The sequence below is a fragment of the Microcebus murinus genome, chromosome 18 (genome assembly GCF_040939455.1).
Source record: "Microcebus murinus isolate Inina chromosome 18, M.murinus_Inina_mat1.0, whole genome shotgun sequence".
Classification (NCBI taxonomy): Eukaryota; Metazoa; Chordata; class Mammalia; order Primates; family Cheirogaleidae; genus Microcebus; species Microcebus murinus.
Genome location: NC_134121.1, coordinates 17,968,771 through 17,985,771, shown reverse-complemented (window position 1 = coordinate 17,985,771; position 17,001 = coordinate 17,968,771). Strand labels below are relative to the sequence as shown.

At 48.8% G+C, this 17,001-nt stretch overlaps 1 protein-coding gene across 1 annotated transcript in view; it reads right to left on the bottom strand.

The window, feature by feature from the left end:
- Window positions 1-793: 793 nt before the first annotated feature.
- LOC105866821 (NACHT, LRR and PYD domains-containing protein 1-like) overlaps window positions 794-17,001 on the bottom strand; it is a 65,366-nt gene continuing 49,158 nt past the window's right edge. The window contains exons 9-16 of the mRNA XM_075993900.1: window positions 16,602-16,727; window positions 13,330-13,471; window positions 11,416-11,460; window positions 10,713-10,985; window positions 6,339-6,400; window positions 2,751-2,796; window positions 1,988-2,040; window positions 794-895 (exon numbers count right to left, since the gene is read on the bottom strand). Coding sequence (XP_075850015.1) covers window positions 794-895; window positions 1,988-2,040; window positions 2,751-2,796; window positions 6,339-6,400; window positions 10,713-10,985; window positions 11,416-11,460; window positions 13,330-13,471; window positions 16,602-16,727 — 849 coding nt within the window. The remainder of the gene's footprint in view (window positions 896-1,987; window positions 2,041-2,750; window positions 2,797-6,338; window positions 6,401-10,712; window positions 10,986-11,415; window positions 11,461-13,329; window positions 13,472-16,601; window positions 16,728-17,001) is intronic.

Genomic DNA, 17,001 nt, shown 5'->3' with positions numbered 1-17,001 from the left:
GATATTTTGGGCCATTCTTCAGGCTTCGTTCCTGATCGTTTCTCGCATCTTTCTTAAGTGGAGGCATTTCTGAGCCTGCCTCTCGGAACCTTCCAGATGGGCTGAATACCAAATTCTCTAGGACTTTTCTGCTGTGACTTGAATGAAAGAAATCGAGGAGAGGGGACGATGGCACATGGACACAGATGTCTCAGGAGTTTCTCTCCGAGGACTAAACAGTGACAGAGACCTATGGATGCAGCAGGTGTTGGATGAGCCCCACCCGTGTGGGATGAGCCTCAGTTGATGGTGGAGTCCGGCTTTATTCTGAAGCTCTGTGCTGGGAGAATTGGAAGGTAGACCTTGGAGGACTGGCTGAGCCATGTGAGGCAGGGACCTGGAGGACAAAAGTCTTCCGGAAATTTCTGGATTGCGGAGCATAAACCCCAACCGTTTCCTGATCTTTCTGGGGCACGTTTGCTTGCAGGTGGGGAATGTCAGATGTCACAAGACACCAGGCCTCATTCTGGGGTTTATGCAAACTCACCCCATAGGCCGAATCGGTCATAGAGGCCCGGGTGGTGAGATCGGGAGTGTGGATTGAAATGGGGCCTGAGCCGGACCTGGGTGAGGGTTAGGGACTGAGACGGGAGCAGGGTTTGGGGCAGGCACAACAGTTGGAGACGGTTAAGTGCCGGAGATCCTTCAGCTTTGAAGGAACTTGAGATTGACTGAGGAACACAAATTTGGAGGAATAGCCACCTGGGAGAAGGACAACAGAGCGCAGGGACTCGCCATGCAGAGACAGCAGGTGCTAGAAGAGCTGGAGATATCTTTGCTGCAGGTCGTCCTCCAAGGTCTCATAATTCAGGGGCTCTTGGTGCATGTGCTGCTCCTCTGCTTTGCCTTCGTGTCTCTGGCGAGGAAGGGAAACTGCCGCATCCTACTGAATGGCAGCTGTGGCCACATAGTCCTTGAAGAATTGAGACGGTTGCCTGGCCTGAGCTGCTTTGGAATAGACCCCACTTTGTGTTCCTTTCGCTTGCACATCAGAAACTGCACCCAATTGCTAACTAGTCTCTCCCAGAGAGCCAGCAGGGCAGAGTTGGGCAGGGAGAGGTGAGCAGACACTACAAGGCTGGCTGCAGGGTATCCTGAAAATGAGGCCTCAAAAGAGTGGAGGGTGAGAAGCTCTTGATTGAAATCACGGGGTGCCCAGTCAGAGGGGAACAAGTCCTGGGCATGAAGATGCCACCAGGAGAATGCTAACACTGCCAGCTTTGGAGGGTCAGTTCTTCTCTTTGTAACCACACAAGGGGTCAGTTCACGAGCGCTACCAGGAGAGAACATCTCCAGAGGAAGCTTCAGTAAGGCGGGAGCCGGTTTAGGTGGAGTCACGGCTAAAGTGCCGTCTGGCGGTGGTGGAGCAGACGGGGCTGGCGGTGCGTGGTGACGAGCACGGGCATGAGTGGGATGCGTGACAGGGGATGGATGGGGAAAGGGGCCGATGTATCATGAAAGGCTGGGGTCAAATACCATGGTGGTGTTCCACGAGAAAGTGGCCTTTGGTTGGAGAAGAGTATGTGCTTGAGGAGTATGACATGGGGGACGGGGAACGGCAAGAGGCTGGGGTGCGGAAGGGTCAGGCGGAGGGCTGGAGGCAGGTGTCCTGGAGGGCTTTCTGAGAGCGCGGTCATGCTGGAGGCCAAAGGGGCCACAGAGGGAGCAGCAGCATGGAGAGATTCCCTGGGCAGGGATGGTGTGGCTTTTCTTTCTGTTTTGCGGCAGAGCTCACAGAGGGGGTGTGGGTGTGCCGGGTGATGCAGGTGGAAGATGACATCAATATTACACTGTCCCAGGGGTCTGCAGAAGACAGGAAGTACAAAGCTGCAGCCAGGACCGTGACAAGGGAAGGGGAGCCTGTACGTCCAGTGGGGCCCCTGCAGCCTGCCGCCCCCTCCCCTGACTTCACAATCCACTGTCTAGCCTCCCCAAGCCCTTCCCTCACATTCCCATTCCCATGGCGACCCCTCCTATGGCCTTGGTAGGGGCCTTGAATCCCTGAAATGCACAGAACATGCTTTCGACAAGACCCAGAGACAAGGGGAAAGATCCATCACCTTTCCACGGAAGAAAGCAGCCTCCGTCCATCTGTGGCCTCTCTCAGGATCATTCTCAGAGCTGGGAACCAGGAGAGAAGGTGATATGTGAGGAAGGTAGAAGCAGAGAATCACACGGGGCTCCCTTTATGGGAGACCCTGGGCCTGTTAAGCTCTGGCAGCCCCAACATCAGCAGACGTGGTCAAATGCTCAACAGTAATATTAACAAGGGTCACGTGTGTTTGTGGTCTCATCTAGAAAGTACTGTCCCACCCATTGTCCCACGTGATGCTCAAAAGCACCAGGTGAAGCCCAGATGTCAGTGGTTCCCTCAGAGCAACCCGAGCACCTAGGAGTCAGGGCTCTTATGCAGAGTCAGGGGACAGAAGTGCTGACTCCAGACCCACCGGGAGTCCTTCCTGGACGTCTCCCATGGCCGCCTACTGGGGAGACCCATGGCCCAGGCCCATCCCTGCGTCATGCCCACAGGTGGGCAGAGCGGAACTCCGAGAAGTGTCTCAGGTCCCACTGCCTTCCTGTGAGCCTCCCCTGAGCTCTGCTTTCCCAGACACTGTGCCCAGCACCTGACAGCCTAGAGATCATGGACCTGGGGCCCCATGGGAGGAACAGGAGGCTCCCCTGGAGAGCTCAGGGACGAGACAGAACCTTACCTCTCAGGGTCCCGCCGTTCTTCCTCCTCTTCACTCTGCCCTCGCGCTGGGAACAAAAGGAACATAATGAGGGGCTGGGACTCGCCTCTCTGCCTCCTCTCCTCTAAGAAATTGTTCATTCTCTAACGATAGTGTGACTCTCCATTTTTGTGAATAGAAATGTGTTTCTTTTACCCATTTTTATAAGCAGTAAATGAATTCCAAAGTTTCCTTGTTTGAGAAACTCAAAGGAGGATTTGTCTGTGAAATCCCCACTTGGTGTTCTCCCAAGTGCCGTGCTCAAGGAGGACACATGAGCAGAAGGCAACTGTCACTTCTGCTCCCTCAGAGCTTTCTATATCCTGGGGACAGACCGTGGACGCTCTGGACAGTGTCTCCTGCTCAGCCCAAGCAGAGGGAAGGCTTGGTCAAGTGACACCTGACATGGAGAGTGAGGATCCAGTGTCAGGGGAGACTGTCCTCCTGAGAACCCGCACTGAGTGCACAGGCCGATCCAGCAGTGCGAGGTCGCTGTGTTTGGGGGTTTGTGCTGGATCCTCCACCACAGCCTGGCAGGGAGCCTGTGAGCCTGAGGTGGAAACCTTCTTCCTCCCGAGCCCCTCGCCCTGCCCACCTCTTCCCCTGGAAGAGTGCTGTCCTGTCTCTCTCCAAGCCACCCAGACTCTTGTAGAACGTGGGGTAGGAATGGGAGCCAACAGCAAAGGATCTCTCTGGGGTGTCCCTTACCTTCTGGAAGGTTTTTCATTTTCATATTTTGATGTCCATAAACTGTGTCAAGTTCTGCATCTCATATAAATAATCTTTTCTTCTTTTTGATCAGAAATCTTGAAAGAAGAGGTGACACACATTATTTCTCCCTCTTCACCTCCTGGTCACTCTTGGGCACATTTTAATCCACTGTCCACCTCAATCAGTCTACTGAAATTGTTGCTCAAGGTTCTGAATACATTGTAACTGCCAAACCCAGTGGTCATTTTAGAAGTCATTACCTAATCACATCTCTGCCACTCTCTTTTGAATTCTTAATAAAACCATCACTTCCGTGTTTGGTTCATAGAAACCTTGAATGCACTTTTAAATGCTGATGTTTTTCAGGATCTAGAACTTACCTTAGGTAATTCTTCACCTTAGGTCTTTAAATCCTCCAAATTTTGTAATATATTTTACTCATATATGTATGTGTGTATTTTCTTTTTCTAGAGTAGAATCTTATCAGCTTCTTAGAGGTCAATTATTGTTACCCAAGATAATCCTTCTAAGAGCGTCCACCTACTCTAATGGTCTCCACTGTCATCTCTCAGTGGATGTCTTCTGTATGTTTCCCTACAGCCCAGATCTTGCTGTCATTTATTAACTTGATTTTGCCTGGACATCGCTTTTCACATGTCACAGGTTTCTCACCTCAGCATGTAAAAGATTAAATCTATCTTTCCCCCCCAAATCAGTTTCCTTTCTTCAGTGTTCTCCATGTCAATTGTAGGTAGCATCATCCAACCAACGTCCAAGCTAGAAACAAACAGGTCATGCTCTCCCCTCCTTCTCAGCTTCCTCCTCTCCTCCACCACCCCCACCTCCACTGCTGCCACCATCCAAATCAGTCACAAGGTCTTACTCATACTGCCTTTTCAGCATCTTCTCTGTGCTCTGGTCTCTTTATCCTGGGCCTACTGTTGCAGATTCCTAAATTGTTTTCTAGCCCTCTGTCGAGTCCATTCACATTCATTCCTCAGGCACTTTCTAGGAGGCACATAAAAGGTAGCTATAAACATATAAATTAGGCAAATTCAATTCCTATCCCTTTCTGCTTAGCAGTTTCCTTCTCTCTCAGGCTTGTATTGAGTGGTGTGTGCTCTGGCCAGATTTATGGAGGGGTCTTCTCTGACACTGTCCCAGCTGAGACAGCCCTATGCCTGTAGCCCCTGAATCCTGTGCAGCCTCTAAGGTGACAGTGTTGGGATTCAGGGAACTCCTGCAGCCACTTCTGACTCACCCGCTACCCACCGTGTGCTCTGAATGGGACCTCGGAGGATTGCCTACTGTTGGGACCACTTTGTGATGTATTTTAAAACATGGATTTTTCTTTTTTCCTGCATTTCGCTTATTTGCATCAAAAGGGTGGTTCATGTTGTTAGTTCATCATATTGCACTGAAGGGAAGATCACTTTTGCCCTTTCCAGTAGTAGATCTTTGTTCACCTTCCAATATCAACTTCTTGTTTTAATTTCATAATTTATTTTTACCAGGAGATTAGCCATCATCTCGGCTAGTTTAATAATTTGTTAGAGTTGCAAGTAATAGTTTTAAAATCTCTTATGTATCTATAGTTAATATCTCCTTTTTATTTCTCATCTTATATATTTTAACACACACTCTTCCTTTTCCTTAAGGATTCTCATACAGACTGTATTATTGATCTTTATAGCAAATCAAATTTAAGATTTATTTATAATTCCAGTAATTTATATTTAATTTCAGTCCTTTTAGTTTTCTATTCTTACTAATTCCTTCACCTGTTTATTTTTACTTATTTTCTGTGTTTTCTTAAACTAAGCAATAAATTCTTCTACTTTGAGGTTTTAGTATTTAATAATGAAATATTTCTACATATTTCCTTCTGCTTGCAGCTGTGACTGAATCCTATACATTTTGTTATGGAGAACTTTCCTTATGTCTTTTTAGATGATTTATTTATTATATCCAGGTTGATTTTCTCATTGACTGAAATTAACAGTGTATTTCTTCATTTCCAGGTAGTTAAGGTTTTTGGTCCCCACCTGTGCCTCACTCAGAATCTTACAGTGTGAGCTTCGAGCCTCTGTTGAGTGCACGGATGGAGGAAGAAAAGCTCTTGGGAGGTGTTCACGCAGCATTTCCGACCCCTCCAGGATGGTAGATCTGTGGGTTTAGTGCGGGTGTCGGACTTGGGAACAGCATGGCTGGCAGGAAGCCAGGACCCACGCACCGTCACAGGGACCACACCCTCAGCAATGGTCCTGTGTCCAAATGAGCTTTCAGGGATTTTTTGACAGGCTGCTTCTCTGGGCCTCTGAGTAAGCAATTATCTCATTTATACCTCTGGAGCCTAATCCATTTCCCATCTGCCTCCTCCTCCTCCTCAACATTCTGTGGAACCTTCAGTGAGCTGTTTCTTGAACCTGTGCATGGATCCTCTGGGCATCTCTCCAGATCTTGCCTTGGGTTCCTGCTTGGGTCCTTGTTTCTTCCACCCTCATGGAGCCCTTCCTGGAGATTCTTCCCAGCACAAAACCCACAAATCTGCCATCCTGCAGGGGACATAAATGCTGCATGATCACCTCCCAGGAGCTCTCTTCCTCGATCTGTGCACTCAACAGATACTTGAAGGTCACATTGGAAGGTTCCGGGTTAGGCACAGGTGGGGCTGAAACCTCCAGTCGTTGGAGACCATAGAACTCAAGGCAGGGCACTGGCCACTTCCACATGCTGCTTTTCCCCCTGGGCCATCAGTGAGTTCGGGGACGACTCTATAGGTGAGGTTGACAATTTCCTGAGAGAACATCCTTGGAGAGGTCCAGGAGAGAAGGTGACAACAGAGAAGTAAATCCTCACCTTGACCGGTTTTCTCTCTGTCCTCTCACCTGTGACAGAGGACGTCCCTAGACGGCTGCAGTCTGGGGACAACCGTGGGCACTTAGAGGCCCCTCCCACTGGACGGGGGGGGGAGGTGACCTTCTCAGCTGCTCACATTCAACCACGGAACCTGGCACAGTACGACTCTCCAGGGGATCAGGAGAGGCAGGGCAGTGCCAAGTCCAAGTCCAAGGAATGTGTCAGGGGAGGAGAAGGAGAGTTTGGCCTCAGGAGACCCCTTCAGTAGCGGAGCAGTGCTGGAGCTGAGCTGCGGGTGTGAATCCTGAGAACCCAGGAGACCATAGAGGCTGAGGAGGAGAAGACTCCTGCTTGGAAAGTCACCTTGGGAGTAAGTGTGATCACAGACTACCAGACCATCGATGTGAATCTGAGTTCAGGCTCTCTGGGGACCAGTAAGAGCTCCCCATTCTCTAGAATTTCTCCCAGCCAGGATCCAGGAAACCTATGCCTCAAAGCAGAGGTTGTGAGTTAGTGTGAGTTCAAAGTGGAAGTAGAGTCAGAGAACCAGCTTCAAGGTTCTGCCACTGGTGTCCTTCTCCAAGAGTGTGACACTGGCCTGGCTTTCCAGGCTGTCCCAGTGACGTTGCCTCCCTCCGACCCCCGTAGACATGTTGTCTTCTCAGGTCCCTATGTCTTATTCCTTGAGTGTATCCAGTAGGGATGTCATCCTCCTAGGGGCTATGTGACCCCACGTGGAAGGGAGGGAGCAGCCAGGGCGGCAGGAGCCCAGCAGCCCCAAATTCAAGGTGCCGTGGAAGAGTCAGAGGAGAATTTTGTTCCTACTGAGAAGACAGAGTCCTGTGAGAGGCCCAAACTAGCAGAGCACTAATAAAAATCTGCAGGACCAAGGACTTCCCAAGACGGTGGGATGAGCCGTGCTGCCTGGGTCAGGGAATATTATCATTTTCTGGCAAAACATTTACAGAAGAAAGCAGCTTCAGTAAAGGGAACACTTTCTGCAGTGCCTGAAGCCCAATAAAAAAGGCAAAAGGCAGGAAGGTCCCCTGTAGAAAGGCAAGCCTGGGTCAGCTCCAACCCAGAGCTCAGGGCCAGCCACTAGAAGAGTGTCTGTGCACAGCAGGGCTGCTCAAGTCCCTGCACTCGTTACACTAGTTGGACAGATCCTAGTGGAGAAATTGGGGTTCAGGTAGGACTTAGTCCCTTGGAGTTCAGTTGTCACAAGGAGGAACTCCAGGCCCTGGCATGTGTGTGTTTCTGCTACCCCAGGGAACCCTTCGACTAAGAGCAAAAGAGAGTGATGCAAGATGTGACCTGTGGTCACTACACTACCACCGTAGGCTACAGCCATCCTAGGAAGAACAGGGAGGTCCAAAACAGGGACAGCAGTTGGGCTTCTCCACTCAGGGAGCTGGTGCCCCCAGCCAGTTCCTGCCACCATGAGCTAAGGATGGCAAGAGCCTTGGGCCACCTTCACTATCACCCGACATGGTTGTCTGCTCCACCAGACCATGCTGCTCATGCCTTTCATGGTGGGAAGTTTTCTCCAAGAGAAAGTTGGTACATTCAGAGAAGACCTGTTTTGTCTCATGGTATCACATCCCTTATATGCTAATGGCTTCCTCCTACTAAGACATGTATTGCTTCCTAATGTTCCTAATAGATGTATTGTTTCTCATTAGTGCTGGTGGCTTTTGTCTGTGGGGTGCTGGGTTGGAGGTAAGGGGCCAGTGTCATCTCCCTGAGCATGGCTCCTAGAAGGGACAGGCATGGAGGAGCAGACCCACCCCCACCCCAGGGTCCCTCACTGTCCTTTGTTTTCATAACATGGTCATTACAGAGAGTCTTCGGGACTGTCAGACTCAATGGAGACCCCACCCTGGGTTCTGGCTCACCTCTATTTCTTGGGCTTTCCCTCTGCCGTGAACTTTGTGTAGTGGTAGGGGATGGGTTTCCAGAGGCTTCTTAGGGCTGAAATTCCCCTCAGGCTCTAGGAATGTGGGAGCCAAACAGCCTCCCATGCTCAAGTCTGCCAGGAAGTTCTGGAGGTGGAGGGGCTGGCCCTGGGTTCAGAGACAGGAAAGATCAGGACCCCAGAATGCTATGGTGGGGAAGAGATGACCCTGTCCACTGAATGCTGGGATAGATCCAGGTCCTGCTGACCCCTCTGGGCTCAGCCTAGACACCAGGAGCAACCCCCATTCATTGTCCATGTGCATGTGGAAAGTATCCAACAAGTGCCTATTCTCATTATATTAACAATGGCTGCATACATTCCAGAGAGCCCTGTATATATACACAGAACCTAGTGCATATGTTTGTCTAGACAAACCTGACAAATACACGGTTGTACTTAAAATTATTGAGTTAATACATGTAATACTTTTAGAACAGGGCAGGCCTGGGTAGCCATACCTGCAGACACATGTCTGGGTTCAGCTTCTAGGATGCCTGTGCTCTCTTGCTCTTTGAACACACCCCCAGGATATTGGAAATACCATCAGCAATGGAACAAATGCTGTTTGAGTCTGCCCCCAAAGTCAGGCACTCCTAGAGGTGGTCTGGCAGGAAGTTGCAGGCTGCTCCCATACATCCTGCTTGCAATGATGGTTAATGTTGTGGCCCCAACAATCACTGCAACCCCCAACTGGAAGCTAAAACTTGGCAACAGCAACTTGGGCAGAACCTGAGCTACCAGACTCCACCTGTAGGTTCCTGATAAAGAGGATCAGAGCTTCCTGTAGAGAGATCTGGGTTTTTACCTGCCAAATGGAGTCAGAATCAGCTCTTAGGCTGATGTGGATAGGCACTGTCCCGTGAGATGTCATGCCCAGTGCAGGGGAATGAAAATAGTTCTGTCCTAAGAAGACTCTCTCATGCTTCTGAGGGACTTCCATGAGGGCTTTGGCCATATGGAGAGAGAAATAATATCTGAAACAAAGATGGCCCACTTTTATCTCTTAAGATAGCTGAAGATGCAAATTGTACACCTGTCACATTCAGCAGAAAACTGCTATCACAGGCAGCTGATGTACAGTTTGTTCAAACCAGCAAGTTTATCATGCACAGCTTTCTGGTCTTTGGAAGTGGAGAGCCCGAAACTTGAGTGCAGAGTCCTGGCAGTATTGTGCTATCAGGCTTATCCTATGTGGGACCAAAGAATAGCACAGTTACCTGGATCACAGGTAAAGAACATCTTAGAGTGTTGGTGTCCTGAGACTTCATTCTATTAAGGACATGTGCAAGAGCTGGGACACAAAAGTTCAAGAACACTCTGATCTCCAGAGGAAGGTCCCCACAGCCAGCCAAATTTATCGAACGTGTGAGCAACATGGTCTGGGCAGAAAAGTCAGGGAGTCAACAAGGTGTGTAGCGTCCCCCCAGTTGCCCCTGTTTTCTTTCTGTGTCCTGATGGAAAATCACAGAATGCCTTGACTGCTCTGTGACCCAGCCAGCTGCCTCTTTTCCCAGTAGGCTTGAACCAAAACTAGGGCCTTGAAAGTTCGCAGGCACTGATCAAGGTATCTAGGTTGTTGCCCAAAACACTGAAAGAATCTGGCCCCTGCCTTGAGCCAAATTTCATAAACCATCATGTAAACTGCATACCTGACCCCTTGCTGTGGACACACCTGGGTAGAACAGCCCTTTTCTCCAGCCTGGAGGGTGCACTGCAGCCCGCTCTGTGTAGTTCCACTAACACATGGTTTGGACTGATCACTCTGCTGTTCAGTGCTTCTTTCTTTGGAATCCAACTGGCCCCATCTTGGGACTGCTTGGCACACTCCCTTGCGAGAATTCCCCTACTGCTGCTTTTGGGGTGACTCCCAACAGCAGGAGTGGGTTTGGCTGGATAGAACAACAACTGAAAAATAAATCATGGATCTTCACACGCTGCCCCCCCCCCCCAATTCATAGCCAAGTCAGCCTCCCCAAGGATGCGTGTCCATTTCCATTGTCTGTCTCCAGCCAGAGTGGAGCAGTCCCATGTTCCTCCTACACCTCCTTGCATCTGGATGGGACAGGGAGGGCTCTGGGCTTGGCTGCTGTGGCCACCAGACGGGTCTCTGCGAGGTCTGCAGGACTCTTGCCAGTTCCAGATGGACGTTATTCCCTGAGATGCAGTTATCCCACCTGGACCGCAGCCTGTGAAGGCCACAGGAGGCAGTCTGGAATCTGTGTGGCATCACTGGGCGTGGACATATCAAGCCCAGAAGCAGCAGCAGCAAAGCTCCATCATTTTTAGTGCTGAAGATAAGTCAGATGGCATCTTGTTTACAGATGAAGAAACTGAGACCCAAAGAAGGGTCAGGCAGAGCCAGGACTCAAAGGTGGGTATTCAGACTCAGCTTCTGAGTGACGGGAGGCCCCCTATACCATCCCCCTTCTCCCAGAGTTCCATGATGAGGTGAGGGTGGGTCTCTTTCAGGGCTTGGTAGAGTTGATCTTTGCAGGCCTGGTCCCAGGACTGGCTGAAGCTGAACAGCTTTCGCATCTGGCACGGCCTGGTGGCCTCGGCCCGCACCTGCTCATACTGCTCCTCGCTCAGCACCTGTCCATACAGCTTGTCCAAGACAGGGTCCACCGATGTCACTCGTGCCACCAGCTGCTCTCGGTACCAGTCTACAAAGTGCAGCAAGGCCGGGGTGTCTGGGGATGAAGGTGAGGCTGGCAATGAACAAAGAAGGGCTCCCACTGTATACTTCACCTCCAGCCCCGATGTCCAGCCCTCTTCTCTCTCCCTACTGCATCCCTGGCTTCCTCCTCCCTTTGGAAAGGCATTTGACCATCAGAAAGGCATCTCTGCTTTCCCTCATGTCAGCATCTAGCCTGGTATTCTGCCCAAGTGGGGTGTGGTAGTGGGGTTCGCTATGAGGGAATTTGAGGTTGTTCAGTGGGGGGTTCTAAGACTTCTGTGGGCAAGAACTAGGGGGATGGGGAGGGACTCTGCCCCAGGGCATGCACCCCTCTCCAGGTCTTGATCCTTGTGAGTTCTGCTCTCTTTCCCCTCTGTCCATGACCAGAGTGTGCACTCCAGAACTCCCACTGGCCCCTGTGCTCCCTAAGAGCTGTTACTGACCTACGGGGGCTGGAGGGTCCAGGATAGCTGCAGGTCTGAGATCTCCTGGAGGAAAACAGAGATAAATGAGCATGTGTTGCAGTAGTAGTTATTAACACATGTGATACACCTCCAAGCTCCCACTCACTTCTGAGATTCTTTGATTCAGAATCTCTTCCTTATGCATATGGGGAAACTGAGGCCCAGAGGCTATGAACATAGACCAATAAAGAGAGAGAATTCATCTGAATGAGCAGTAGCAATTTCTCCCACACATTGTAGACTTGGTTTTATGCAGTCCTTACTTCAACAAAATCAATCCCTGTTGGACAACTAACCAAATGCCTTGCTAGGTAAAGCTTAAACTGTTTGACATCTCCTTATTCTGAGTAGAAATCTACTTCTCTGTCCTTGTTTGGCCTTGTAGACGGGCACAGACCAAATATGTGAGTTCCGGATTTGGATGTCAGAATCAAGAATCAAGATCAAGCAATTTTAGCACAGGGGAAGAATGAGTGACTTTGAATAGGAAAAACAAATAAGAAAAAAAAGAGAAGAGACTTGAAACATTTCTTTCAAAGGAGAGACAGGGGGAGTTCACTGCATTTCTTGTCAATAAGGCCTGAGAGTCTGAGCAGATCCCAGGTTCAGTGTGACCTCACAGTGCAGGAAGGCGCACAGGAGAGGGGAGTTCAGGTTTGGTTCGGGGAGCACAGGGTCCATGTGGATGGAGGGAGGAGGGTGTTCTACAGCCTGTGGGCTGATTGCATAGTCTGGGAGTCAATACTGACTCATTTCTCAACTGGAGAATCTACTGTGCATGGTGGCAGCAAAGAATTTAAAGACCAAAATAGAGGAGGAATGATGGAAGGGACTGGAGATGTTTAACTCCTATAAGATGAGACATAAGAGAGGCCATGATCACATCAAGAGTCTGATGGGTTTTCCTGTGGGGAAAGAGATAGACTTCTTCTGTGAGCTCCAAGAATTCAGACTGTCAGGAGGAGGACATTGGCTTAATATGAGGAAAAAGAATAATATTGCTACTATTTATTAGGTACCATGCATGAGGCATGTACAAGCCTTAATCTTTCTAAGTAAATTAAGTAAATCTTTTCTAAGATTTACTTAATCTTTCCATCATTCCTACAAATTGGTCATTATGATCCTCATGATGTAGATAAGGAACCTGAGACTCAAATGAGTTAAGTAATTTTCCCAAGATCACCCAGGAAGTAAGTGCCAGATTGGGATTCGAACCCAGGTCTGAAGCTGGGGCCGGTTAGTTCTCCACCTGTGGTTGCACACAGGCAAGAGTGAGCAAAGCTCGCCATTTTCCCACACACTGTGTAGCCTGTTTGTAGCAGCTCAAGAAGAAGCTCCATTTTTATGACAGCTGACAAGGGCTGGTTGTCTCTAGAAGGAATGTTTGAGGATTTGGGTTCTTAGCATGTTGGTAAGGCTATAAGAGATTCCTCCATCTCTAAAAGTTCACCATTTGATTCCCTCTTCTCTACCTGAAAAATATTGAACGATCCAGGGAGATTATCTGGTATTGCAAAATCCATATAATGGCTGAATCCATTTGTATGGCTGAATCCATACAAACACATAATCTTCTAGTTCCTATTCTTTCATCCCTCATCCAAGCTGTCATGAGAAGCTTTGCCAAAAGGCTTGTGGATGTCAAGATCTGTTAATTCAAGGGTAGTGTGGAGACACCATGGTGCACAGGGGAGAGCACAGACTGACTTGAGTTTAAATTCTGGTCATAACAACAGTGATGTGACTTGAAAAAGCCACCTAACTTCCTTGGGCTACTTCTTCTCATGAATAAACTGTGATAATGTACACTGTCATACATACATGAACACATGTTCGCTGACTTTCTTTCTCCCTGCATCTCTGGGCTCCCTGGACTTGTCCTGGTTTTACCTGGTTTCACCAAGGCCTTCCACACCACCGTCCTGTCTTTCTTGTCTCTCAGTCGCAGCCTGATCCCTGACCCCAAATGGTCAACATAGATCTCCGAGAACAGTTGGGGTTCTCCAAGGCTCCGATAGCAGAGCTCCAGTTCCTGAAGAGACAAAGAGTCGCCATCCTGTTCATCCTGTAAGTGAGATCCTTCCCACATCCTTCCCACCTTCCTGGCCCTGTTTGACTCCATAGGGACACTCCAATAACTTCCTGTACTGAAATCAGTCTCCACTGTCAGGCAGTGCTCTTTTCCATTTTACAAATGGAAACTCAGAAGGATGAGGACACAGTTGGGAACCTCATGGATGAGTCAGGACTCCTCCTTAAAAGTAGTGCTCATCCATCCTAAGCCAGATCCTTCTCCACACATCTTGAACCAGATCCTTTTTCCTCTGCTTTCCCCGTCTTGAATCCAAACCCTCATTCCTCCAGCCCAAAGCCTGTCTTCCCAATGGATCCTAAACTTGACCTGCTTTCAGTTAACAGGAAATTTATATGCATCCCCTTTACTGAGTTATACCCAAGACAGAACTCTTTATTCCCAACTGTCTTCCAAACATGCTGCTTCTTCAGTTTCTACAAACTTGGTAAAGGGTTCCAAATTAGGGATTATCCTTAACTCCTACCACATCTAAGATCCCAAGTCCTATTGACACTTCCTCCAAAATATACCCTGAGTCCATTAACTTTCATCTGTCTCCACTGCTCTCTTCGTAGTCAAGCTACCTTCAACTCTACCCTGCAGTATTTCAACAGCATTTATTTTAGAGATGGGGTCTTGCTATGTTGTCTAGGCTGGCCTCAAACTCCCAGGCTTGAGTGATCTTCGTGCCTCAGCCTCCCAAGTAGCTGGGACTACAGGTGTGCATCACTACGGCTGGCCTTGTAACAACCTTTTGACTTGTCTCTCTGCTTCCACCCTTGTCTGCTTATCACCCATTCTCACTCAGCAGCCAGAGGCATCTTTTTAAAGTAAATCTGGTCTTGTGTTACTGTGATTATGACCATCCAAGGACTTGCCAATGCACTTAGAAGAAAATCCAAAATCCGTATCAGGGCTGTCTGGGCCAATGAGCCCTGGGAGACTCTGCCTCTGATATGACCCATCTCTTGCTACGTACACTGAGCTCTGCCACACTGGCCTCCTTTTTGTCACCTGCAAGTGTCAGCTTGCTTCCACCTCTGTGCCTCTGCACACATTCCTCTGCCTGAAACGCTCTGCCACAAATGTCCACTTGCCTGAACCCTTCTTGTCACTGAGTCTCAGCTTTAATGCAGTCTCAGAGACACTTCTCCTGACCACTGGTGTAAAATAGCCTGAGTCACTCTCTTACAGTGCTGTATTTTCTTCACAGCACATCATGGTACTGGGTCATTATGTCTTTCATTGTATATGTAGGTTTCATCCACCAGGATATAAGCTTCACAAGAGCAGGGATGAGTCTGTCTTGTTCACTGAATTATCTCCACTAAAGACAGCATATACTTGGCACTGGGCAAATACTCACTGAATGACTGGATCGTGTCTTTCTCTCATCCCTTGTTAACAACTAGCACAGCAGGAAGACTCCAAGATATTCATCCTTGGAGTCATGTTTCCCAACTCAAAAGATAAACATCACTTCTTCCTAATTACTGGATATCTAGTCCCTCTGGAGACATTAAATTGAAGATTTCTAGAAATCCTTCAGAAACCATAGACTTCAGAGATGGACAGCTTCTGCCCGAGATGTTGGAATAAGGTAAATTTTCTGATTCTTCAACACTCTTTGCTGTCCCTTTATTATATTACTAATCTTGTTCTATTATTCTACCTTGACAACTTTTGAAACACTTATTTGATCGCCCTTATCTTCATCCTATTATTTCCTTCTACCACATAGGAAAAACAAACCTCTCATGTATGTTTTCCCAGCCCCAGCTAATGCTCTGAATTTAACGGATTGCTGGATCCATCACCCCCCACCTTACCTTGCAGGCAAACATTTATTAGCTACACGAAATGGAATTTTCACTATAGCAAATACTTCCATTTGACTTATACTTGTAAGCAGAACAATTTGTAAGTAGGGACAAAAAAGGAGCACACCCCCTGGCTTTCATAAATAGACCCAGCCGGATTCAGGGTTTGTTTTATTGACTGGTTTCCATAATCCAGGCCCCTGCTTTGGAGACCTGTTACAAAGACTGATAGTCCTTTTGTTTTTGATAACTGCCTGTGTTACAGTTGGCCAATGTACCCTGTCCTGACTCTTACATGCTGCACAGCTGTTGTGATATCAGATGGTTCAAAGACTCATCTCACAACAAAAGGAGAAAGAAAGAAGGATTAACCCTGGTTCAACTACAGACCACCATGCAGTAAACGGTGTTCTGATCCTACGCAGCAAATGTGGGCCAGAGGGAAGATTTGCATATCAAGGATTAATGCCCAGGGGCCCAACTTCATGTGTCTTTCACTCTAAGAGCGGACTGAGAAAGCACAAAAACAGCCGCTGACACCCAGGAAGGGATCTGAGGCTCCCATCGAGACCTCAGTGTTATCACAAACTGACTGAGGCTCACACCTCTGCTGTGTTGTCCTTTGGTAAGACACACACAATCTCAGAACATCCACTACAGACATGTCACTGGGTAGTCAGAAAATGCCAAACATCCTCCCTCTACTAACTGAGTGACGGCTACTTGTTTAGCAATTACAGCTTTGTGCTTGCTTTCGTTTGCCCTCCCCAGAGACATTTGTTGAGATTCCCATTCATAGAATTGCCCGTTTGCAGAAAATGCCAAATCTAGAGCCAATCTCCATTTCCTCAGACCTTCCTTCAAACTACCGAACTAAGGCCAACAATCCTATAGCAGGTTCTTTCTAATACTGTTTCACTGAGATGCCCCATGTTTTCCCTGCTGTGTGCCCTGACTCAGGGAGTGACAGACACAGCGTGTTGGGCTGCAGGTGTATTCCTGTGGAGCTTCACTGGAGGCCAGTGGCTCCCCACAGCCCAAGCACTTCCCAGTGATCCCAAGTCAAACCCATCGATCTCCACATCCTGAGTGTGGTCCTCCCTCCCTGTCCTCCAATCTCTGCAGCATTCCCACTCACCCTAAAACCCACTCTTCTTTTTGCTCAACCCCAATTTGCTGCACCCCTGGGACGGCCCTGAGACCTATCCCACAGGGATTCCTGAGCATGCCCTCTGATCCCGGCAAGGGGCAAACACTGGGATGCTCACTTTGGGGATTATTTCCAGTTTTGCTGGGCCAGACACAGTGTAGCAAGAGCCCATATACAGTGAGGTCAGCGGGGGTGGCTTGTGTATTTGCACAAACTGGAACTTCTTTTCTTCATCATCGATGGCCTAAGGAACATGCAGAACAATGATTAAGGGAGGATTCTGCTCCATGGGATCTGGTCTCAATAGGTGAGATGGTGCTTCTGTGTTTGTATGTGGGGGCTACCACCCCTGCACCGCTCACTCCCAAGCACAGCCACACAGATAGCCCCACACTGGGCCTGTGCCATCCTCAGGGTGGGAACAGGGTCATTGCTGCAGAAGAAGTGAGAATGGGGAAAGGCTGGTTTTAGGCACAGAGCCCTGCCATCCTTTGACTCCTGGAAAGAGACTGCAAACA